The sequence below is a fragment of the Bufo gargarizans genome, chromosome 8 (assembly GCF_014858855.1).
Source record: "Bufo gargarizans isolate SCDJY-AF-19 chromosome 8, ASM1485885v1, whole genome shotgun sequence".
Lineage (NCBI taxonomy): Eukaryota > Metazoa > Chordata > Amphibia > Anura > Bufonidae > Bufo > Bufo gargarizans.
In genome coordinates, this window is record NC_058087.1 from 76,392,434 (window position 1) to 76,419,428 (window position 26,995).

The 26,995-nt window shown below is 41.8% G+C and overlaps 1 protein-coding gene across 1 annotated transcript in view; it reads right to left on the bottom strand.

The window, feature by feature from the left end:
- Nucleotides 1–26,995, bottom strand: part of LOC122944374 (aldehyde oxidase 1-like) — a 183,561-nt gene that overhangs the window by 127,085 nt on the left and 29,481 nt on the right. The window contains exons 10-12 of the mRNA XM_044302568.1: nucleotides 26,260–26,352; nucleotides 22,506–22,592; nucleotides 20,886–21,037 (exon numbers count right to left, since the gene is read on the bottom strand). Coding sequence (XP_044158503.1) covers nucleotides 20,886–21,037; nucleotides 22,506–22,592; nucleotides 26,260–26,352 — 332 coding nt within the window. The remainder of the gene's footprint in view (nucleotides 1–20,885; nucleotides 21,038–22,505; nucleotides 22,593–26,259; nucleotides 26,353–26,995) is intronic.

Below are 26,995 nucleotides of genomic sequence, written 5' to 3' on the forward strand. Positions count from 1 at the left end.
TAAAGACAATACGATTCAAGTCAGTAACAGTCCAGGTTTCTCATTCATAACACCACTGTAAATGAAGGTGCTTATGGCTGGCTGTCAATGGCAGGACACATAATGGGCAACATGACTCCAAATTTCATTCTATGTGCCTGGAAAGGGTCTGGGCAGAAATAGCTAGGTCAGAACGGTCTAGATGGCGGGCAATTTGCCCTGCTTCACTCAGTCAAGTGATGCATCCCCTCTCAAAGTCTATCAACTGGGCAAAACGTCTTTGTGTGCATCGTAGACGCATGTCGAGCAGTCAACATTTTTTCACCAAGGGGTACACTATCTCAAAGACCTAACCTTTTTTCTATAGGACACTGGAAGAAACCCTTGTATGTCCTTTTTGTGGCAATGCCCAGTGTCTAATCAGACCACACCTGAAATAATTTAGATATAAATAAGCCTGAGACATAACTAGCATACGAACCAGACAAAAAACTGGCAGAGTTGCAGAACAACATTGAAAGAAAAAAAACACTCCAAGGAAGACTTCATCAAATACTCAAACTCAAAGACTTCATTGAATACTCAAACTTGAAGCTGTTCTTATCTTCAAGTCTGCACTCTTCTAAACAAGACTTCACTACTTTCATATTGTCTCTTTCCTGCAAACCCAAACAAATGTCTCCTACCTATAACTCTCTACTCCATCCCCCGATGCCCCTCCCACACCACTCAACTCAGACGTTACCTTATATTTTATACATTAAATTGACAAAATTCGAGAGAGCTTCAACCGACAACCCCGCTACCCCTCTGACCAACTACTAAGTGCTCTTCTCACATAAACTAATTTACCACTATCCCTGAGGAAAAGCTCACCAATCTCCAAATCACACTTCACCACCTGTGCCCTTGAGCCAATCCCATCGCACTTCATCCCTAACCTTACCACTATAGTTATTCACACCCTAACCCACATCTTTAATCTGTCACTAAACACTGGGTCTTCCCTTCCCCTGTTAAACATGCCACCATCAGACACTTATGCTCAAGAAGCTTTCCCTGGACCCATCATCTTTATCCAGCTATGATCCCATCTCACTACTTCCATTTGTATCAAATATCATAGAACATGTCCATCTCAAACTCTTCTCCCACCTCTTAACCCTCTCACTTTTGGATCTGGTACAATCCAGCTTCCGTCCCAATGACTCTAATGGAACTATCCAAACCAAACTTGCCAACTGCTAGTTGCCAAACCTAAATGTCATTACTCTGTACTCCTGCTTCTTGACCTGTCCTCTGCCTTTGACACAGTTGATCACTCTCTCCTGTTGCAAACCCTCTCATCCCTTGGCATCAGAAACCTGGCCCTCTCCTGGATCTCCTCATTTCTCACTAACAAACCTTCAGTGTTTCCCATTCATACACCACCTCTTTATCATACTCTTTTTCTGCTAGTGTCCCTAAAGGCTCTGTCCTGGGTCCCATACTTTTCTCCATTTATGCATTTGGCCTGAAACATCTCATAGAGTCCTATGGCTTCTATTACTAGTGTTGAGCGCGAATATTCGAATATCGAATTTTTTTCGCGAATATCGGCACTTCGCTAATTCTCGAATATTTTGAATATAGTGATATAAATTCGATATTTCGAATATTCATTTTTTTTTTTTTTTTATTGTTATATTTTTTTTTTCCCACTTCCCTAAAGTTGTTCTTACCTGTCCTTTGGATTCCTGGCTTCCTAGCTGCTCCAGTCAGTGCCCGTTGCCGCTTCTGCCGACTTCCATGCTCATGGAGCATCCCCATCACCATGGGAACGTCTCCATATACTAGAATGTACTGTCGGATTTGAGAATTACGTTGAAATCGCAATTCAATTATTTCAAGTTATAATAATCGAATTTCGATTTTAACTTAAAGGCTACTCTCCTATTGAAATAGCAATGCGATTAATTCAAGTTATAAAAATCGAATTTCGATTTTAACTTAGCACTGCTATATTCCATATTCGTTAATTCTAGCCTAATATGGACTATAGCAGTGCTAAGTTAAAATCGAAATTTGATTATTATAACTTGAATTAATCGAATTGCGATTTCAACTTGGACCTGTTTTACTATGGTTGGCTTGGTAGAATTAGCGAATATGACGAATATATTCGTTATATTCCACAAAACGAATATAACGAATGTATTCGTCATATTCCACAAAACGAAGATAACGAATGTATTCTGCATCTTCGTTTTAGCTACCTATTCGTCAACTTCGCTAATTCTAGCAATCATATAGGAAAGTTGACTATAGAGACAGCTAAGTTTAATTCGCTATGCGATTATATGACTGCTTTTTTTTTTATAAATAGTATAATTATAATAATTATCAGGTATTATAATTATTCTATTTATTTTAAAAAAAAGCAAAGTAATATAATTGCATAGCGAATTAAACTTAGCTGTCTCTATAGTCAACTTTCCTATATGATTGCTAGAATTAGCGAAGTTGACGAATAGGTAGCTAAAACGAAGATGCAGAATACTTCGTTATCTTCGTTTTGTGGAATATAACGAATATAGTCGTCATATTCGCTAATTCTACCAGGCCATTGAAGCCAACCATATAGTAAACCAGGTCCAAGTTGAAATCGCCATGCGATTAATATAACTCGAAGTAATCGCATGGCGATTTTAACTTAGTAATGCTATATTCCATGCTCATGGAGCGTCCCCATCACCATGGGAACGACTCCATATACTAGAATGAACTGTCGGATATGAGAATTACGTTGATATTCGCAATTCGATTATTTCAAGTTATAATAATCAAATTTCGATTTTAACTTATTGAAATAGCAATGCGATTAATTCAAGTTATAAAAATCGAATTTCGATTTTAACTTAGCACTGCTATATTCTATATTAGGCTAGAATTAACGAATATGGAATATAGCATTACTAAGTTAAAATCGCCATGCGATTACTTCGAGTTATATTAATCGCATGACGATTTCAACTTGGACCTGGTTTACTATATGGTTGGCTTCAATGGCTTGGTAGAATTAGCGAATATGACGAATATATTCGTTATATTCCACAAAACGAAGATAACGAAGTATTCTGCATCTTCGTTTTAGCTACCTATTCATCAACTTCGCTAATTCTAGCGATCATATAGGAAAGTTGTCTATAGAGACAGCTAAGTTTAATTCGCTATGCGATTATATTACTTTGCTTTTTTTTAAAAAATAAATAGAATAATTATAATACCTGATAATTATTATAATTATACTATTTATAAAAAAAAAAGCAGTCATATAATCGCATAGCGAATTAAACTTAGCTGTCTCTATAGTCAACTTTCCTATATGATTGCTAGAATTAGCGAAGTTGACGAATAGGTAGCTAAAACGAAGATGCAGAATACATTTGTTATCTTCGTTTTGTGGAATATGACGAATACATTCGTTATATTCGTTTTGTGGAATATAACGAATATATTCGTCATATTCGCTAATTCTACCAAGCCAACCAAAGTAAACCAGGTCCAAGTTGAAATCGCAATTCGATTAATTCAAGTTATAATAATCGAATTTCGATTTTAACTTAGCACTGCTATAGTCCATATTAGGCTAGAATTATCGACTATGGAATATAGCAGTGCTAAGTTAAAATCGAAATTCGATTTTTATAACTTGAATTAATCGCATTGCTATTTCAATAGGAGAGTAGCCTTTAAGTTACAATCGCAATACGCGATTATTTAAATCGCATATTAATCGCGATAACAAGAATAATGACGAATATTCGATTTCGACGAATATAAAACGAATATTCTATTGAATATTCGCGAATTTCGTCGAAATCGAATATGGCACCTGCCGCTCATCACTATCTATTACCACCTCTATGCTGAGAACACTCAAATCAACCTCTCTGGCCTAGATTTCACTGTGACAAAATTCATTATCTTTTCCCCATGTTACTTAGTCCCCCTACCAGACTTATCAATTACAGTTAATAACACAGCGTTTTCTCCAGTCTCACAGGTCCGCTGCCTGGGAATAACATTTGATTCTGCCCTGTCCTTCAAGTCACACATCCAAACCCTCACCTCCACCTCCAGCTTTCAACTCAGGATCATCTCTCGTATTTGCTCTTTCCTCAAACCACATTCAACTGGGTTGCCCTCATCATCTTCTGCCTGGACTACTGCAACATCCTCCTCTGTGGCCTCCCATCTAGCACCCATACACCCCTCCAATTTATCCTCAATTCCGCTGCCCAGTTAATCCACCTCGCCTCCATTTCATCTCTGCCTCTCCCCTCTGTCAATCCCTTTACTGGCTTCCATTTGCATAGCAAATTCAGTTAAAAATACTAACAACTACATATAGTGACTATAGGGTCCCTTATATAGGTGGTCCTGAGGAGGAATTATTACCTCTTTGGGGACACCTAATGTAACACCCCAGAGTTGTGTTACGAAACTCTTCTACCCCGCTACAATCTGTTTAGAGCTTTCACTTTGTCATCTGATGTAATTTTACATTATATCTTCACAGATATGCAAAAAACCTTGTTAACTCTAATAATTGTTGCAATTTACATGCTCACCAGCATGTGGCAGCAATGTGTTAGTAAGGTCTTAGGTTCAGTTTAGTAAATCTAAGCTGGAATAGTTCGTTCCAGCTTAGCTCCCCTCTGTGAGCAGAGTGGGCTGTGCCCACATCCTGCAGCATGGGGAAAGAAGGAAGTTAGAAGTAGTGTAGCCCACCCCCTGCTAGGGGTAGGGTGTGCGTGTTAGGAGCTCCCAGATATAGGGAAGAAAGCCAGGATCTTGTCTCAGCTGAGACATTGATCACAATCCCCAGCCTGAGCCCTGCAGCCTCAGCTGCATGAAGCAAGCAAACTCCAGTTCCAGGAAGAAAGCATACCCTGTGAAGATAACTGTGAGTAAAGTCCAGAGACCCAGGAGAAGTCATATTCCTCCTCAGCTAGTCAGTCCCCATACAGCAGAAGATAGTGCAGAAGCCAAATTCCTGCCACAGTATAGAGCTACAAAGCAGATGTCCTTTCTTGCCAGCTCTAGGTTGATAAAGCAGAAGATAAATTCCTGCCAACCATTGCCAATACCTGCTGGGACCAAAGACTAAAGCTGTATCTTTCTTGGATGAAAGTTACAATCAGTAAAGACAAGTTTGAACTTTACCAAAGGTCTGGATCTCAATTTCTGCTAAAAAATCCCTCTATTACTCCTACTAGCACTACACTCAGTTTATTGCCAGTGAGCCAGGAGTCCAGCCGTACCCAGGTAGGAGACACCGTTGAAACCATTATCACTACCATACAGAGACATTACACCACTCTGGCATTTCTAAACTGGGACGTGAGTTATAACACCCTTGGAGGGCCCTGTGACAGTACCCTGCGCACGCTGCAATTGGTGTCACGAACAAAACTATAGACTATTATACCCATATCCTGACCCACTGCATAAGTGGCGCCAGCTTACCCATTCCTGCTCATTGCACTTTTACCAACAGAAGCATGGTGCGGCCATGGGGTCTAATGTGGCCCTCATGTACTCTAGCATCTTCATGGCGGATGTGGAGGACAGACTGGTTTACCGTTCTGCATACTTTGAGAGGGTCCTGTGCTGGTGCCGTTACATCGACAACATTTTCATGATTTGCAGTGATACTAATGAGACATTGGATGATTTTTTATCAGCATTTGAACAGGGGAATACAAGGTTTACAATTTACTGTAACTGCTTCTCAAGAGGAACTTTAGTTCCTCGATGTAACAATATACAGTACAGACCAAAAGTTTGGACACACCTTCTCATTCAATGAGTTTTCTTTATTTTCATGACTATGAAAATTGTAGATTCACACTGAAGGCATCAAAACTATGAATTAACACATGTGGAATTATATACTTATCAAAAAAGTATGAAACAGCTGAAAATATGTCATATTCTAGGTTCTTCAAAGTAGCCACCTTTTGCTTTGATTACTGCTTTGCACACTCTTGGCATTCTCTTGATGAGCTTCAAGAGGTAGTCACCTGAAATGGTTTTCACTTCACAGGTGTGCCCTGTCAGGTTTAATAAGTGGGATTTCTTGCCTTATAAATGGAGTTGGGACCATCAGTTGCATTGTGGAGAAGTGCAGTCACAAAAACCATCAAGTGCTACAAAGAAACCGGCTCACATGCGGACCGCCCCAGGAAAGGAAGACCAAGAGTCACCTCTGCTGCGGAGGATAAGTTCATCCGAGTAACCAGCCTCAGAAATCGCAGGTTAACAGCAGCTCAGATTAGAGACCAGGTCAATGCCACACAGAGTTCTAGCAGCAGACACATCTCTAGAACAACTGTTAAGAGGATACTGTGTGAATCAGGCCTTCATGGTAGAATATCTGCTAGGAAACCACTGCTAAGGACAGGCAACAAGCAGAAGAGACTTGTTTGGGCTAAAGAACACAAGGAATGGACATTAGACCAGTGGAAATCTGTGCTTTGGTCTGATGAGTCCAAATTTAAGATCTTTGGTTCCAACCACCGTGTCTTTATGCGACGCAGAAAAGGTGAACGGATGGACTCTACATGCCTGGTTCCCACCGTGAAGCATGGAGGAGGAGGTGTGATGGTGTGGGGGTGCTTTGCTGGTGACATTGTTGGGGATTTATTCAAAATTGAAGGCATACTGAACCAACATGGCTACCACAGCATCTTGCAGCGGCATGCTATTCCATCCAGGTTGCGTTTAGTTGGACCAACATTTATTTTTCAACAGGACAATGACCCCAAACACACCTCCAGGCTGTGTAAGGGCTATTTGACCATGAAGGAGAGTAATGGGGTGCTGCGCCAGTAGCCTGAACCCAATCAAGATGGTTTGGGGTGAGCTGGACCGCAGAGTGAAGGCAAAAGGGCCAACAAGTGCTAAGCATCTCTGGGAACTCCTTCAAGACTATTGGAAGACCATTTCAGGTGACTACCTCTTGAAGCTCATCAAGAGAATGCCAAGAGTGTGCAAAGCAGTAATCAAAGCAAAAGGTGGCTACTTTGAAGAGCCTAGAATATGACATATTTTCAGTTGTTTCATACCTTTTTGATAAGTATATAATTCCACATCTGTTAATTCATAGTTTTGATGCCTTCAGTGTGAATCTACAATTTTCATAGTCATGAAAATAGAGAAAACTCTTTGAATGAGAAGGTGTGTCCAAACTTTTGGTCTGTACTGTATGTGGAAGAGAGCATGCTTAAGACTGATTTATATCAAAAACCTACAGACAGAAATAATTTGTTGAGGCATGATAGTAATCATCCTCAACGTATGTTGGATTCACTTCCATGGAGTCAATTGTTATGGGTCAGAAGAGTTGTATCAGATGATGACAGATTTTATGACAGAGTGGAAGAGATGTGTCATAAGTTTGCTAATAGAGGATACCCATGGAAACTATTACAGAATACCAGTGAAAGGATCTTGATGGTTGATAGGGAGACCACACTGCACAACTTACCGGTTGATAAGGCGAATGATCGAATTCCCTTTGTATCTACGTTTGGCAACCATAGTGGTGATATAGCTCACATTTTGAGGAAGGAATGGCATATTTTACATAGGGGCCTTCCAACGGTACGTGAATTTAATAACCCACCACTTATGGCATACAAGAAGAATACCAATTTACGTGACAAATTAGTCAAAACTGATATAGGTAGTACACATAGTGATGGACAGTGTAACGGGGCGCCGAAGGCGCACTCGGTCTCCCATCAGCCGCAGACCTGCTGCTTAGCTTCGGGAGCGAGGATCTGTGTTTGGCCTTGTTCCCAGGGCGGCTTTGCTAGCTGGGAAGCTCCCTGCTCCTAGGTCTGCCTTGAGTGTCGAGCTGATCACTAGGTGCTCGACTTGTCTGGCTGTCGGTCATGTGACGCTGGCCACGTCACATGACCCTCACTCCCCACTATAAATACAGGCGGCCTGCTGGCTACAGGTTGCCTGTGATTTTCGTCCTATAGGCTGTGTACTTTATTTTTATTAAGCTACCTCTGGAATTGAACCTCGATCCGCCTCTTGACACCTCTTGTGCCTGCTCCCTGCACCTTGACGCTACCACTCGGATTTTGACCTCGGCTTGTTTACAGATTTGTCTTTGCCTCTTCCCTTGTTCTGACGTAACCTCCTGGACTGACCTTGGCTAGTTGACCCGCCTCGCCTTCCGTTTTTGTTCTACCTCTTGTCCGCTTATTGTAACTTCTCAGTGGCTGTCCTCTTCCCTGCTGTCTCTTTCTCTCTGCTTGCACTTAGTAGGTTAGGGACTGTAGCCCAGTTGCGCTCCGTCACCTAGGGCTGGTGGTGCAAGTAGGCAGGGACAGGGGACCAGGTGGCAGCTCAGGGGGTGCACCTCTGCTCTATCTTGATTCCTGTGACTCTACCCGTGACAGAATCACATGCCCAAATTCAGCATGGACCCTATACAGAACCTCACCAAACATGTGCAGGGTCTTGCTCAAATAGTACAGGAACTTGGGGAGAGACTACAAGTTCAGGAGACCGTCCGAACTCCCCCTATTCTTGCTTGGGGGGCGTTCGGGGTTCTTTATGATGAACCTGACCGAGCCTCTGTGGCAGAATCGAATCTTAAGGCCCTCACTCAGGGAAATTGTCCCGTGGAGGATTATTGTACGCAGTTTCGCAAGTGGTGCATTCCTTCGGGCTGGAACGAACCAGCTCTCAAATGTCAATTTAGGGCAGGCTTGACTGAAAAGTTAAAGGATATGTTGGTTTGTTATCCCTGTCCTGACTTTTTAGAGGAGACCAGGACGCTAGCCATCAGACTAGATAGACGGATCAGAGAGAGACAGCGGGAGCATTTGTTTTCTCCTCATACCCTTCTTCAACCTGAGACTCCCCCCCTTGAACCCAGGATGGAAGCCCACTCGGACGAGCCCATGCAACTCGGGATGACGCGAAGAGAACTACGTCGTTGTCGCGGCTCTTGTTCTTATTGTGGGGATCCCGAACACTGGATCCATCAGTGTCCTAAAGCTCCGCCTTCTGGAAAATCATCCAAGTCTGAGGGATTCAAGGACAAGGTACTCCCGGAGGTGGTAAGAAGTAAACTATTGCTGCCGGTTTCTATTACCTTTGGGGTCTTAAAGGGGTCAGGAAATGCCTTTGTGGATTCAGGGTCAGCTTTTAGTTTTATTGATTACAAATTCGTTGATCAGATGGGAATACCTATACTAGAATTACTTAGTGTTTCTTGAGGCGGCCAAATGCCTTAATCCTAGACAAACCAGATGGGCCCTGTTTTTTACTCGTTTTAACTTTTCTGTTACTTTCAGACCAGGAAGTAAAAATGATAAGGCAGATGCCTTGTCCCGGAGTTTTAATGCCGTCCAGCCTCCTGATACCCCCCCGAACCTATCTTGCCGACAAATATCTTTGTGGCAGCAGTTTCTGTGGATCTTTCCTCTGAGATTCAACAGGCTCAGCAACTTGCTCCTCCACAAACACCGGCAGATAAGTTGTTTGTTCCTGAATGCTTTTGTGTTCAATTATTGGGTGAATGTCATGACTCCGTGATCTGTGGTCATCCAGGTATTGCTGCCACTAAGGAATTGCTGCTGAGGTCTTTCTGGTGGCCCACTTTGTCTAAAGGGGAAGTCAGTGGTGTGGTTAGTGGTTGACCGTTTTAGCAAGATGGTGCACTTTGTTCCTTTAAGTAAGCTCCCTGATGCAAAGACCTTAGCATCCTTGTTCATTGAACATGTGGTACATCTGCATGGTATCCCTGAGAATATCGTCTCTGATAGAGGCGTTCAGTTTGTTTCTAGCTTTTGGAGGGCTTTTTGTAGAAGATGCTACATCTGTCCTTTTCGTCTGCTTTCCATCCACAGACCAATGGGCAGACGGAACGGTTAAATCAGGCAGTGGAGCTTTTTCTAAGGTGCTATGTATCGCATAATCAACTCCTATGGGTGAGATACCTCCCGTTGGCTAGTTGACCCGCCTCGCCTTCCGTTTCTGTTCTACCTCTTGTCTGCTTATTGTAACTTCTCAGTGGCTGTCCTCTTCCCTTCTGTCTCTTTCTCTCTGCTTGCACTTAGTAGGTTAGGGACTGTCGCCCATTTGCGCTCTGTCACCTAGGGCGGGTGATGCAAGTAGGCAGGGACAAGGGACCAGGTGGCAGCTCAGGGGGTGCACCTCCGCTCTATCTTGATTCCCATGACTCTACCCGTGAGAGACAGAGTTATTTGGCACCAAGAAAAAAGGGCAACCTTCCCTGTTTGGGTTGCTGTAATTGTGGAGATATGAAATAGGGAGATACCTTTGTCCATCCCTACAGTGGCAACATTTATAGCATTAAGGATTTCTATACATGTAGATCAAGATACATTGTGTACATGATTCAATGTCTATGCAGTTTAATTTATGTGAGTGAGACCACTATGGAAATCAGAGAGAGAGAATAAATAAACACAAGAGTACAATTAAGAAAAATTGTTGGATAAACCGGTGGCCAAACATTTTGTGGAGTGTGGCCACTCTGTCAACAAGTTGATATTCCATGTGATAGACTCGGTGGGCATATTGAAAAGAGGTGGTGATAGAGAACAAATCCTGAGGAAAAAGGAATTAAAGTGGATATTTACCCTGAAGGCTTTACAGCCTTATGGACTTAATATCGAGTTCAATGTGAGTGGTATAGAGCAATTATATAGGTGATTACATTCTATATATTATATATACTGTATGTGTCCGATTCAGTATTGAGTCTGTTTCATTTTAATTTTATAATTGATTTTAACTTGTCACATTATTATGTTACTTTTCTATTGGGTATGTGCGGAGCATAGTGGTCCAATCGAGACACCTTGATTCTAACTGTATTTACATCTGCGGCAGGAGAATATATATCCCTTTGGCAGTAATTCACCCCTGTGGGTGTGTGTAATATTCCCATATTGGATGGATCTGCATCATGTGGTTTTTTACATACAGGCATAGAGGATTCATTCTGTTTATATGAATGTGTCTCCATGGTGAGTAGGACGCTCTTCAGCTGAATATATCAGCGTGGATAGGCGGAAGCTGAATAGCGATCATGTGATTATCACATGATCGTCTTGTGATGGAGTTTGATGACGCGGTACTGCGCACCGCCTGGGATTTAGGCGCTGAGTGATGTGATTGCTGACATGCGCAGTTGAGATGCAGAGATGCAGATGTGGAACCCAGGTCTCTCGACATGTGCACCACTGAATGCCACCGCCTCTGATAAAGTAAACACATGTGTTTTAATTATACACAACTGTGATTGATATGGTATTTTATGATGGTTCACTATGGATTGGTGATTTTTACAAACTGGGGGTTGTGACACTCGTTTGATTGGATCACTATCTAAAAAGGGAGGGGCTATATACACTATATTATAGTTGTGAATATCACTTCTTATTTTGCTTGATATAGGCTACCATGTAGCCGAAACGTTTCTGTCTGGCTTTTTGTGTACATATTCTGTGAAATATGATTAATAAAGAAAAAACTGGAGATGCTGCCGTTACCTTTTGTTGATTGCCCATAACAGTATGTCATTCCCAGATTCTCTCCATAAGAGTGTTTAAGCAATAGATCCCACATAACAGTGTGAAATATTTTTCAGTTATTTTATGACATTTATTTTTACACCTTTTGGTTCAAAATAATTTTTTTCTTATTTTCCTCCTCTAAAACCTAGATTCATCTTATCATCAGGTGTATCTTAGAAAGGGAAAAAGACGGTATCTATCTATCTCTCTCATATCTATTAGTGTTGGTCGAGCACCAAAGTGCTCGGGTGCTCGGGTGGAACACCTCGGGATGCTCGGGTGCTCTACAGAGCACCCAAGCACAATGGGAGAATCAGAGCATTAAACCAGGCACTCCCTGCTCTGAAGAAGGGAGGGTGTCTGTTTCACAAGAAAAGGTCAGAAATTGATGGAAACACCACTGAAATGGTTCGGGAACAGCATGGGGAGGATGTCTGGATGCATCTTGGAGTCCCAGGTCGCTGCTGGGAACGATGTTGTCCGAGTAGTACGCCACTTTTACAGACTGACAATAATATGCACAAAACCAACGATAAAATCGATTTTAGAGTAAAAATTGTTATAAAACGTTCTTTCCTGTATATTTACTTGTATATAAAGTGCAAGTGCTGCCAAAAATTACAAGGAAGAGGCACTCCGATACAACCTATATATCACATAAAGGAGGGTCTTATTCACATTGTAGTACAATTGCTCAGGTAGTGGGACTCCTACACTCAAAAAGCCTATGCACTAAGTAAAAGGGCTGCCAAAAATGACAAGGAACTGGCACTACAATACACCATGTATTACACATAAAGGAAGGCATCTTACACACCCATGAAACATTATGATTTATGTCCTGCTGGTGCCCCTAAAAAACTATTAGAGCAAGGGCCTGCTGAGCTGACCCTCTAAAACATTAGGGGCGAGTGCCTGCTGCTGATCTGACCTTCTAAAACATTAGGGGTGAGTGCCTGCTGCTGATCTGACAATCTAAAACATTATGGGCGAGGGCCGCTGCTGCTGATCTGTCCATCTAAAACATTAAGGGTAAGGGTCTGCTGATGAGCTGACTATCTAAAACATTAGGGGTGAGGGTCTGCTGCTTAGCTGACCCTCTAAAATATTAGAGGCGAGTGCCAGCTGCTGATCTGACCATCTAAAACATTAGGGGCGAGGCCCTGCTGGTGACCCTCAAAAACATTATGGGTGAGGGCCTGCTGGTGACCCTCTAAAACATTATGGGTGAGGGCCTGCTGGTGACCCTCTAAAACATTATGGATGAGGGCCTGCTGGTGACCCTCTAAAACATTATGGGTGAGGGCCTGCTGGTGACCCTCTAAAACATTATGGTTGAGGGCCTGCTGGTGACCCTCAAAAATATTATAGGCGAGGGCCTGCTGGTGACCCTCTAAAACATTATGGTTGAGGGCCTGCTGCTGAGCTGACCCTCTAAAATATTAGGAGCGAGGGCAGCCTAATAAGCCTGTTGATATGATTAAGGAGGAGGACGAGAAAAGGGAGATTAAACCATATACCCTTTTTAGTGGTGGAAGGGGTGCATGGGAATACATTGTATTCAATACACCATAAAAGCCACATTTGCCTTTATGTTCAACTGCTTTCCTCTGGTGGAGTAGAGAAGTCAGGGGCAATCCAGGCCTTGTTTATTTTTATAAGAGTCAACCGGTCAGCATTTTCAGTTGACAGGTGGATGCGCTTATCAGTTATAATGCCCCCAGCAGCACTAAATACACGCTCTGACAAAATGCAGGCGGCGGGACAGGCCAGCACCTCCAAGGCGTAGAGCGCCAGTTTGTGCCACGTGTCCAGCTTGGACACCCAATAGTTGTAAGGCACAGAGGGATCACTGAGGATGCTGACACGGTCTGCTACATACTCCTTCACCATCTTCCAAAATTTCTCTCTCCTTGTGACACTAGGCCGCACATCAAGTTGAGATTGCTGGCAGGGTGTCATAAAACTGTCCCAGGCCTTAGAGAGTGTTGCCCTGCCTCTGTTGGAACTGCTGTGTGTTCCCCTCATATCCCCTCCTTGATTGGCCAAGGAATTACATACTCTGCAGCCAGCATTGTCAGCTGGAAATTTATGGAGCAATTTTTCCACAAGGACCTTCTGGTATTGCACAATTCTTGTCCTCTCCACCACAGGAATGAGAGATAAGAAGTTCTCTTTGTAGTGGGGGTTGAGAAAGGTGAACAACCAGTAATCGTTGTTGGCCAAAATACGTACAACGCAAGGGTCATGGCAAAGGCAGCCTAACATAAAGTCAGCCATGTGTGCCAGAGTCCCAACAGACAAGACTTTGCTGTCCTCATCAGGAGGATGACTATCAATCTCCTCATCCTCTTCCTCCTCTTCTACCCATCCACGCGGAACAGATGGAATAAAACTTCTATGGGTACTACCCTCTGTAGCGGAGGCAACCATCTCCTCCTCATCATCATCCAATTTGCCCTGAGAAGACAAACTTATGGTGGTGTACTGTGTACTGTCTTCCCCTATTTCCACCTCTTTCACATGCAAAGCGTCCGCCTTCATTGTGAGCAGCGAGCGTTTGAGTAGACTGCAGGTAACTTTAGAAATGAAAGGTCTCGGATACAATGGAGATCCTCTAAAACTTCATCTTTATTGTTCATGAATAAACAGTGGACGCAGCCACTTGGTACACGGAATACAGAAGTTGACGCGTTTCGGGTTCTAGACCCTTATTCGTAACAGAGTTGCACAGTGTGATCCCACTATCTAGGGGCTGGAGAATATTATCCAGCCAGCTACCCAGGCACTCAGTTAGGGAACCCAGGCCAGAGACTGTAGGACGAAGGGGGGGGGGGGGGGTGGACACCCTTGTGGATTTTGGGCAAGGCATGCATAATAGGAGTGACGGGCGCATCCACGCACAGGTATCTATATTCCGTTTCATTGAATATACCCATATCTCTTCCTTTACATATTAATGACATGTAGCCATCTTTGTATTCACTCAGTGGATCTCTCACTAGTGTCCTGTACGTGGATGCATCCGTCAACATTTCCCGCATTTGATTGCCATATACCTCCTTATCCATGATGACCACAGTTGTAACTTACTGATGGCCAGTCAACAGCAATGTAAATTGTTACAAAAATAATAACTGTCGTTGCTTCTGCTCTAGTATCAATCTGTAATTAAAGTATATATGCATTTTTTGAATCTGTAATCCACTGCAAGGTATTAGGCCATTTTGGTTTTGTAATGTATGTTTTTATCTGTTGTATGGATTATGGTGTTCACACTGTGCGGTTTCTCTCTTTTCCCTGCATTTGTTTTACAAGAAGGGATCATAGCACCCTAAGGGTTAAAATGGTTGGAGAGCTCCAGCACAGTGTGCAACCAATGTAACATGTGATTAGTGTGTGAAAAGAAGGGTGTGATGCACAGGGTGTTAACCAATGGCGTTGGTGGCTCCCCCCCTGGAATTTTGGAGGCATGGGCACCAAACTCCTTTAAATAGTGGGATCACACTGTGCAACTCTGTTACGAATAAGGGTCTAGAACCCGAAACGCGTCAACGTCTGTATTCCGTGTACCAAGTGGCTGCGTCCGCTGTTTATTCATGAACAATAAAGATTAAGTTTTAGAGGATCTCCATTGTATCCGAGACCTTTCATTTCTAAAGTTACCTGCAGCCTGCAACGGGACACACCCCTAGGGTTTCTGGAGTCGGGACTATCTTCTAACCAGGAAGGTGAGCTGGAGTGAAGTCTTTCAGCTTTTGAGTAGACACAGAAGTGGGATGGTTACGCTGATAATAGCGTTATCGCCGCTCATCATCTGTTATGATTCCTCAAAGTTGCGTAAAACCTGACAGACAGGGGCATACATAAAAATCACTGGGCCCCATAGCAAGAATCTAAATTGGGCTCCCATTCCCCTTTTATAGCCCCTCCCACTACCCAAGCCTAAGTGTCCACAAGCCTAAATGGCAAAATTTTTAGGGGCAGCAATTTGGAAAGGTGCGCATTTAGTGCTATGGACTGTGGGTGGGTGGCTGGGTATTTGCGCTTTCGTTCAAAGGCCTGGGGTATAGACATCTGTACGCTGCGCTGGGACACAGAAGTGGATGTGCTAGCTGATGGTGCTTGCGAAGGTCCAGGTGCATGGCGGGAGGAATCTGGGCCTGCTTCTTGGACAGGGGATTGGCCAGCACGTAACACAGGGAGGGAGGAGGTAGTGGAGTGACCCGCAGATACTGATTGTGGACCCAGGCATTCGGCCAACCTATTAGAGTGCTTTGATGCCATATGGCGGATCATGCTGGTGGTGGTGAGGTTGCTAGTGTTCACGCCCCTGCTCATTTTGGCACAGGTTGCAAATTACAATTCTTTTATCGTCCGCACTTTCCTCAAAAAAGTGCCAGACTGTGGAACACCCACCTCTTGGCAAGGGAGATTGCCGCAAGGGGGTGCTCTGGGGAACAGTTGCGGGCATGTTTGGTGTGGTCCACCTTATCCCTTTTGCCACCCCACTGCCTCTTCCAGGCTGTTGCGGTGCTGTGGATCCCTCCCCCTCTGTACTGCTGTCCTCGTTCGGCTTACCACCTTCCCAGGTTGGGTCAGTGACTTTATCATCCACCACTTCCTCTTCCACTTCCTCACTCTGGTTATCCTCCTGAATTGTTGACCCAACAACAACCTGAGTTATTGACAACTGTGTCTCATCCTCATCATGAACCTCTTGAGACACTAATTGCAGTTGACTTATTGGCAACTGTGACTCATCATCATCATCATCATCCACCTCATGAAACACTAATTGCTGTTCCCCATCCTCATCTTCTTGTGACTGTGGATGCTCAAGAGTTTGGGAATCAGGGCACAATATCTCCTTATGTCCCTCTTCAAGCAGGCTTGTCGAGAGGCCCAAATCAAGGAATGGCGATGAAAAGAGCTCTTCGGATTATCCAAGTGTGGGATCACTTGTTTGCCAAGACTCTCCATGGTGGGACGAAGGAGTATCAGGGTGAGGATTCTGTTGACCAGACTCTTGGCTACTTAGTCTGGACTTTGTGGAAGACATGGTGGTGCTTAACCGACTGGAAGCATTATCTGCTGCAATCCAAACGACCACCTGGTCGCATTGGTCTGACTTTGAGAATGGTGTCCTGCACCGCCCTGCAAACTGGGACATGAAGCTAGGTATCGTGGACAAGTGTGTTTCTTGTGCTCTGGCAGCAGGCACAGTTTCACCACGCCCAGGGCCACAGCCTTTACATGCACCATCAGCAGCAGGCCACTTCCCTGTCCCTTACTGCTCGCCTTGTGCAAATAAATGGTATATATGCTTGCAAGTATGGCACATGTACAGTAGCGCAGGTTTTGTAAGTGTATGCGCAAATAAAGTACACAGAATGTCACAGATATTTTTCGGATGCGCACACATTAAACAGGAGATGTAGCAGCGTCTATGAAAAAAGTACACTGAATGTCACAGATAATTTTATTGTTATAATTTTTTGCTATTCAGCAAGTTGGTCCAGAGAAAGGCAAAAACCCCTGTGAGGTAGTAGCCAATTTTCCTCATTTAAGGAGAAAAAACTCCTTCCCGACTCCAATCAGGAAATCAGAATAACTCCCTGGATCAACGACCCCTCTCTAGTAGCTATATCCTGTAATATTATTACCCTCCAGAAATACGTCCAGGCCCTTCTTGATCTCTTTTAGTGAAATCACTACCTCCTCAGGCAGAGAGTTCCATAGTCTAACTGCTTTTACTGTAGAGAATCCTCTTTTATGTTTGTGTAGAAACCTTCTTTCCTCTAGACGCAGAGGGTGTCCCCTCGTCACAGTCTTTGGTATAAATAGATGATGGGAGAGATCTCTGTACTGACCCCTGAGGTATTTATACATGTTTATTAGATTCCCCTCAGTCGTCTTTTTTGTAAACTGAATAACCATAATTTTGATCTTTCTGGTTATTGTAGTCCACCCATTCCAGTTATTACTTAAGTTGACCCTGAGCCTTCTCCAGCTCTGCTATGTCTGCCTTGTTCACAGGGGCCCAGAATTGTACACAATGCTCCATGTGTGGTCTGACTACTGATTTGTAAAGTGGCAGGACTATGTTCTCATCACAGGGATCTATGCCCCTTTTGATGCACCCCATTATCCTAATAGCCTTGGCACCAATTGCCTGACACTGGTTTCTACAGTTAAGTTTGCTGTCCTAAGTCCTTTTACGTGTCAGTGTTTAGTATGTACGAGTGACTTGCATTATTCCTTCCCATGCGCATAACCTTACATTTGTCAGTGTTAAACCTTATCTGTCACTTTTCTGCCTAATCATCCAATCTACCCAGATCCATCTGTAGCAGTATACTGTCCTCTTCCGTGTTAATTACTTTACATACACTGATGAGCAAAAAGTTAACAATGTTTTAAACTTTTGACTTTCAGGCTCATATCTCACCATCCACTACAGCTTCGAATTTGATACTACCATCATTTTATAGACAATCATCTTGCCTATCTCATACATAAATTGGACTTGCAACTATTTAGCATATGAATGATTAGTTATGCAGATTTTTGTCGTGTAACTGCATTGTTACTGTTTTGCTCCTGGTGGTGGAACAATCTTTTTCGTCTTGAATACTACAAATTACAACTTGTTCTAACATTCCCTAATAGTGTGTTATTAGGTTGATTCCCAAGTGAAAGGTCACTTTCACTTGGTAAACCAGGAGCAGCAATGAAGATTTCCCAAGAAAAGAGAAAAAGTATCATCCAGATCATCAATAGCAGTATCTTGACTAAGAAAATTGACAAACTGCATAATGGGAGCGGCATGACAGTCCAGGCAATACAAAATTAAGAATACAAAATTAAGTCCAGGCATCCATTCCAAAGCCAAGAGGCGGACGTCCAGGCAAAATATTGGAGTCAAGTCAGCTCATCATAAGGTCTATAAGTTTTGGTGCAAAAAACATGGCAGTGGAGGTGGCTTGTGTGCTTCATAATAGTGGGATCATAGACGTCCATGCAAGCACCGTGCAACGTGCATTGCACAAGTCTGGAATGATGTCCCGAAAAAAGGTGAAGAAGCCTTGACTTCAAAATCATCATAAGAAGCGTCTGTTAGAGCAGTGGACAGTAGAAGATTGGAAACCAGTGATTTGAAGCGATGAGACAAAAGTCAATATACTGGGCTCTGATTAGTGCAAATGAGTTTGGAAGAAACAAGGGAAAAGGAGGCTAACGGATCGAGAAATTGAAGGAACTGTCAAGTTCTGTTGAGGAAGCCTGATGATATGGTGTTGTTTCACAGCCAAAGGCATTGGATACTTGACCAGGATCAATGGTGGTCTCAATGCTGAGCTACAGTACAGACCAAAAGTTTGGACACACCTTCTCATTCAAAGAGTTTTCTTTATTTACATGACTATGAAAATTGTAGATTCACACTGAAGGCATTAAAACTATGAATTAACACATGTGGAATTATATACATAACAAAAAAGTGTGAAACAACTGAAAATATGTCATATTCTAGCTTCTTCAAAGTAGCCACCTTTTGCTTTGATTACTGCTTTGCACACTCTTGGCATTCTCTTGATGAGCTTCAAGAGGTAGTCACCTGAAATGGTATTCCAACAGTCTTGAAGGAGTTCCCAGAGATGCTTAGCACTTGTTGGCCCTTTTGCCTTCACTCTGCGGTCCAGCTCACCCCAAACCATCTTGATTGGGTTCAGGTCCGGTGACTGTGGAGGCCAGGTCATCTGGCGCAGCACCCCAATTTTCATAATCATGAAAATAAAGAAAACTCTTTGAATGAGAAGGTGTGTCCAAACTTTTGGTCTGTACTGTATATGTAAGTGTCCTTTAGGATGAGTTACTTTGTACACTGGAGTACTATTGGTATGAAAAGAACGACATCATATTCCAGCAGGACAACAACCCGAAGCATACTTCAAGATTGGTGAAGAAATGGTTGAATGACAATTGAGTAGAAGTGCTGGATTGGCCTTCACAGTCCCCAGACCTCAAATCAAACACTTGTGGGTAGAGTTGAAAAAAACAGTATTCGTACCCAGGTGAGTTGACTAGTATGCACCAACATTGGGAATGTGTAGAAGAGACCTGGAAGCAGATTTTGGTCGAGACATGCTTGAATCTGATCGAGAACATGCCCAGAAGGATTCAAAGCAAAAGGTGAATTTACAAAATACTAACAAAATAGTAAAAATTTAGAATTTTAGGAGCAAAACAGTAACAATGACAATAATCTGCATAACTAATTATATGCTAAATAGTTGAAAATCCAATTTATGTATGAGATAGCAAAGATGATTGTCTATAAAATGATGGTAGTTTCACGTTCGAAGCTGTAGTGGATGGTGAGATATGGAGCCTTAAAGTCAAAAGTTCCAAACATTGTTACTAGAGATGAGCGAATTTCTTAAAAGTTCAATTCGGCTGATTCACCGAATTTGACAAAAAAATTAGCTTTGTGACGAATTACTTCGTTACAAAACGCATTTTTTTTGTAAGTAGTAGCGGGTGAAATGACAAGGAGCTGCAATAGCGCCGCCCTGTCATTGTTCCCCTCAGATGCCGCGTTCATACATGATGGCGGCATCTGAGTGTAAAATTAACAATACTTTTTTTTTTTAGCAAACTTACCGCCTCCATTTGCTCATAACGGGTCGGCTGCCGCCATCTTGCTTCAAGATCTCGGCCGAAATCCTGTGCGACGCGAGTTTACGTCATCACACCGGCTGGTGTCGTGAGCAAATGAAGGAGGTAAGTTTGAACTTTTTAGTTTTTTATACTATTTCTGATTAAATCTATACGCTGACATGAAGCACGAGGAAATTCTGCTTCTAGGCGAATTAAATTTATCCTGAAATTCGGATCGAGTGGGATTCGATTCGCTCATCTCTAATTGTTACCCTTTTGCTCATCACTGTTTGATTTTATCTGCAAAAATTATTTTACTGTGAAAAGCTCCCACAAGATCAATAATAAATATAAGATCAATAATAAATATATTGAAGAGAATAGGGCCCAATACTGACCCCTGAGGTACTCAACTAGTGACAGTGACCCAATCTGAGTGTGTACCGTTAATAAATTAACCACCCTCTGTTTTCTAGTACTGAGCCAGTTACTTACCTACATACAGACATTTTCCCCTAGTACGAGCATTCTCATTTTATATACTAACCTTTTATGTGGCACTGTATACAAATGCTTTGTAGAAGTCTAGATATATGACATCCATTGTAATAACATTATCATTATACATACCGCCATGCATCTGATCTGTTCTCCAGCCAATGTGCTTAGATGCTGTAGTAAACTTTGAAATAACTTTGTTTTCTCTTGTGGTAACTTAGAGACATTCTCCTGTAAGAGCTCTTTAACTTGAGACAGACTAACTGCTGCTCCAATCACGAGTCCTGCAAAGAAAGTCTATTTATGTACCTTTTTAGATGGACCTCCATGACCAACACTACACACACAATAAAATAGAGCATTTTATTTTTATCTTTATAAAGACATTTCTTTGGCACAGAGATTAAACTACCCTGTACTTAAAGAAAGCAACTTCTTATTAAAAGAAATGTGTCACCACATTTTTTTTTCTGCCAATTAAAACCAGATAGCTACACACCCTCTTTTTTTTTTCTGTTTGCAGATTTTTTTAATTCTATTTCTTGAACATGATTATAAGGGATGCCACCTTGCCTGAACTGGTATTAACAGCATTTACAAAGCATTAAGAAATGGTCCAACGTCCATAGGCACAATGGCCTGGAAGGGACTCTACTGACTTCTATCAGAGAGTTTTCTAGACATATACAATGTTGTGTAGAAGGAAAGAATTGATAATCTTTGACAATCACCTATTATGAATTGTGGATCCTGTCTTATCTGTCATTCTAATCCTGCCTGTAATGATATCACCTCCGTTTTTTATTTAACTATAGATATTGACATGGAAAATTAAAAATAACATCACCAAAATTATTTAAAGACATGTTAAACATCTAACTATGATTTAAACAATAGGTCATATTTTGATGACAGAGTTCCTTTAAGTGGGGAATGAACAGAACACTTACATGGTGATCTCCTTTTCATCTTCTCAGCTGCAGATATCCATCAGTAGCCCATGATATCTTGGTTTGGCCAGCACTGTTCATATAAGAGCAGCAGGGAGTGCCTTGGACCACCAAATGCACAGTGTGCATCTGCTAGTCTTAGAAGAAATGCGGCTATCTTCGATGGTAGTAGAGGAGGCCAGGTATTGGCAGACCTGCAGCTGAGAAGGTGAATAAGAGGGCACCAAGAAAGTAATCTCTTGATTCTCCAGTTAATGTGATTTTTTTATTTATTTTTTTACTTTCTTTCTTTCTTTACCAAAGCCAGTTCACCTTACAGCAATTGCCTGCTTGCTAGCGGTGGAGACGTGGAGACTGCTGCTATATCTTGCAGCGATCTCCTCCGCAGCATGGGGAGGAGCGATCACTATGTCATCGCTTGTCCCCATGCTATATAATGGTTTTCCAGCAGTAGATTGTTATTAGACACCACGATCTACCATCTGGAAACAATATTTTTTTAACATGTCAAGAGATTTGGATTGCCCGAAGACTGAGTAATGTTTGCTCGTTCGTTGTGTAATTGGTGTGGTATTACCATGCCAGATGTTCGTTAACAAGCATGTGAATTAGCGATTATCTGCAGAAAAATCAGGCAATGTAATACAGGCTTAAGGAAATCAGTTTTCTCTCAAAAAAGCAGAATGTAACATGGATTTGGGAATCTACCAGTGATACAGCAAATATATTCATGGACCAGAAGTAATTGGTGGTTGTGTCTGTGCCTGGTTTTGCATTCACTTAAATGGCCGTGAACTCCTACCTGTTATCTCTTGTGGTAACTTAGAGACATTCTCCTGGAAGTGCTGTTTAACTTGAGAAAAGCCAACTGCTCCTCCAGTCACGAGTCCTGCAAAGAAAGTCCATTTATGAACCTTTTTAGATAGACTTCCATCACCAACACTACTCACACACAGAAAAGCATAGTATTTTTTTTATTTTTATAAAGACATTTAATTGGCAAAGACATTTACAGTCAGGTCCATAAATATTAGGACATCAACACAATTCTAACATTTTTGGCTCTATACCACCACAATGGATTTGAAATGAAACAAACAAGATGTGCTTTAATTGCAGACTGTCAGCTTTAATTTGAGGGTATTTACATCCAAATCAGGTGAACGGTGTAGGAATTACAACAGTTTTCATATGTGCCTCTCACTTCTTAAGGGACCAAAAGTAATGGGACAATTGGCTTCTCAGCTGTTCCATGGCCAGGTGTGTGTATTATTCCCTCATTATCCCAATTACAATGAGCAGATAAAAGGCCAAAGTTCATTTCAAGTGTGCTATTTGCATTTGGAATCTGTTGCTGTCAACTCTCAAGATGAGATCCAAAGAACGGTCACTATCAGTGAAGCAAGCCAGCATTAGGCTGAAAAAATAAAACTAACTCATCAGAGAGATAGCCAAAACATTGGGCGTGGCCAAAACAACTGTTTGGAACATTCTTAAAAAGAAGGAACGCACCAGTGAGCTCAGCAACACCAAAAGACGCGGAAGACCACAGAAAACAACTGTGGTGGATGACCGAAAAATAATTTCCCTGGTGAAGAAAACACCCTTCACAACAGTTGGCCAGATCAAGAACACTCTCCAGGAGGTAGGTGTATGTGTGTCAAAGTCAACAATCAAGAGAAGACTTCGCCAGAGTGAATACAGATGAATACACAAGATGTAAACCATTGGTGAGCCTCAAAAACAGGAAGGCCAGGTTGGAGTTTGCCAAACAACATCTAAAAAAGCCTTCACAGTTCTGGAACAACATCCTATGGACAGATGAGACCAAGGGCAACTTGTACCAGAGTGATGGGAAGAGAAGAGTATGGAGAAGGAAAGGAACTGCTCATGATCCTAAGTATACCACCTCATCAGTGAAGCATGGTGTTGGTAGTGTCATGGCGTGGGCATGTATGGCTGTCAATGGAACTGGTTCTCTTGTATTTATTGTATTTATTGATGATGTGACTGCTGAAAAAAGCAGCAGGATGAATTCTGAAGTGTTTCGGGCAATATTAAATGCTCATATTCAGCCAAATGCTTCAGCCAAATGCGTCATTGGACAGCGCTTCACAGTGCAGATGGACAATGACCCAAAGCATACTGCAAAAGCAACCAAAGAGTTTTTTAAGGGAAAGAAGTGGAATGTTATGCAATGGCCAAGTCAATCACCTGACCTGAATCCTATTGAGCATGCATTTCACTTGCTGAAGACAAAACTGAAGGGAAAATGTCCCAAGAACAAGCAGGAACTGAAGACAGTTGCAGTAGAGGCCTGGCAGAGCATCACCAGGTATGAAACCCAGCGTCTGGTGATGTCTATGCGTTCCAGACTTCAGGCTGTAATTGACTGCAAAAGATTTGCAACATTAAAAAGTGAAAGTTTGATTTATGATTAGTATTATGTCCCATTACTTTTGGTCCCTTAACAAGTGGGAGGCACATATGCAAACTGTTGTAATTCCTACACCATTCACCTAATTTGGATGTAAATACCCTCAAAATAAAGCTGACAGTCTGCAGTTAAAGCACATCTTGTTTGTTTCATTTCAAATCCATTGTGGTGGTGTATAGAGCCAAAAATGTTAGAATTGTGTCAATGTCCCAATAGTTATGGACCTGACTGTAGCTACCCTGTAGTTCAAGAAAGAAAGCATATTCACATTAAAGGAAATGTGTCACCAAATTTTTTTTATGCCATCATCCTTTTTTCTAATCTCTTTTTTTTATTTTTTGATGGGGTGGCCATCTTGCCTGAGCTTTTCTAGCAACATTTAGAAAGCATTAAGAAAATTGCTTTATGGCAGCCCCATGGTCCATAGACACAATGGTCAGGAGGAGACCTCATTGACTACTATAGGAGAGTTTTCTAGGCATGCTCTGTGACCTGTGCAGAGGTCATTGTACAAGGAAAGAATAGATAAGATTTGACAATCACCTATTTTGAATGTTGGATCCTTTCTTAACTGTCATTCAAATTCTGCCTGTAATTATGTCACCTCTGTGTATAGATAAGTAGATAACTGCAGTAAAGTGATCTGTACAGACCAAGAAGTGGTGCCTATTATTGTTAGCGGTCAATGCGGAAACTGCAGGATTTTATGTTTTTGTTTAACGATACATATTGACATGGAGAATTAAAAAATAATGTCACCAAAAATATGTTAAACATTAAAAACATGATTTAAACAATAGGTTATTTTCTGATGACACATTTCCTTTGAGTGGGGAATGAACAGAACACTTACATGGCGTTCTTCTTTTCACCTTCTCAGGTGCAGATATGCATCAGTAGCCCAAGACACTTCCTGCTTGTTCAGCCTGCTCTTGGTTTGGCCAGCACTGTTCACAATTGGTCAATTAGAGGGCAGTAGGGAGTGGCTTGGACAACCAAAAGCACAGTGTGCATCAGCTAGTCTTAAAAGAAGTGAGGCTATCTTATACGGTAGAAGAGGAGCACAGATAGTGGCAGCTGAGATGAATAACAAGGCACCAAGAAAGTATTCTGTTGATTCCCCAGTAATTGTGTTTGTTTTTTTTAACTTGAAATACAGTTGGAAACTAAGGAAATCTGTTTTCTCTCAAAAAAGCAGAATGTCAAATGGATTTGGGAATCTACCAGTCATACAGCAAATATATTTAGCTAATCAGATCAGCTTCATCTAGGACCAGAAGTAATTCGATAATTAAAGTGGTTGTGTCTTTGCCTGGTATTGCATTTACTTAAATGGCCATGAACTCCAATACCTGACACAGCCAATGCCGAGTGCTGCTATTTCTGGTGTAAAAAGAAAATTAAAACTTTAAGAATTTTAGATCTTTAAAGGTCTTGTGTCATCAGAAAAATAAGTGCACTAAGGGCAGGCTCAAGACACAAGGTGCACCCCAGCTCTGCCACTTTTATCTGCAAGGCTTCTGCATCGTCATCTTGCTTGGCCCTGGAATCTTATGTTTGTGCGATTTGTTATAACCTCTGTGCAAGATGCCAATCGACCTGTCAATCGACCATGAGAAGGAGAGGATGGCAAAGGAATGTGGTGGAGCTAGGGTGCACTGTGTGACTCAGGCCAACCCTTAGTGCACTTAATAGGTCATTAACATATGGATTAACAGCATTTTTTTTCAGCTATGCAGAATGAGATTGGGGAGTAAGAGGTATGATTATATTATGGTAAGCAAGCTCTACCAGGCATTGTGTCTGGTGTACAACTCATTTCCTGATAACAGACTACTTAAAAGTAGAAAATACAAAAAGGTATTAAAAACAGTATTTCTCTTTGTTCATCTCCTCTTTGTCTTTGACCCTTTTGTATCTCATTTTACAATAAAAACTGGGAAATATACAAAGAAATATGTGCCCCAGGAACTCAGCCATGCCCACCCTGCTCCTCACTGGCATGTGTCTGCAGACTGGGAAACAGTGAAAGAAAAGATTTTCTCCTATTTATTTGTATCATTCATTTCTAAGTTTGCTAAATAACTGAAAATAATAAAGATAACAGAAATGTAATCACCTTGATCATTAGTAGAAATAGCATGTAACTGTATGATTCTCAGTGGTGAGATGATTACAGGATTAGTAACACCCTCCAACTTCATCTGTCTACCTGGGAAAACAAGCAATGTACTTGAGTATACAGGGTATTATCATATTACAGAGAACCCGTCACCAGCTTAAAGGGAACCTGTCATTTGGTTAATAATTGTATTCCCTAATAAATGACCATTCTAGAGCATTTATTCTTATGATTCTATGTCATGGCATTGCTCTAATAACCCTAATAATCAGGAAGGTTCACAGATGTGGGTAAAAAAAATCCAAATAATACCCCTTGACAGGGTACCCATGATTGAATTTCCTCAAATAACGAGCTGACTTGTATTCTAAATAACACATAAACAGAAAAAAAGATCCTCATGGCAGCTCGTATTCATATAGCACAACTGTGGAGACAATCAACCCTCTGCTTCATTAGGCGGATCAATAAAATAATGCTCTATGAAAAACTTACAGCCATTTGTATGGATAGGGTAATGCACTTTGAAAAAATATGGTCTCCCTGGATATCGTACTATGCCGTTCCAGATTTAGACTATTATGTTCAGCTGTAATAAGTGTTGAAATCATACAAAGTCATAATATATCTGCTTTGTCTGACTATAGTGCGTCTGTATATTTGACTAGATATTAGATCATTGGTACTGATCTTTGTTGTTTATTATTTCCTGTTTTCATCTTTTGTGTATGAT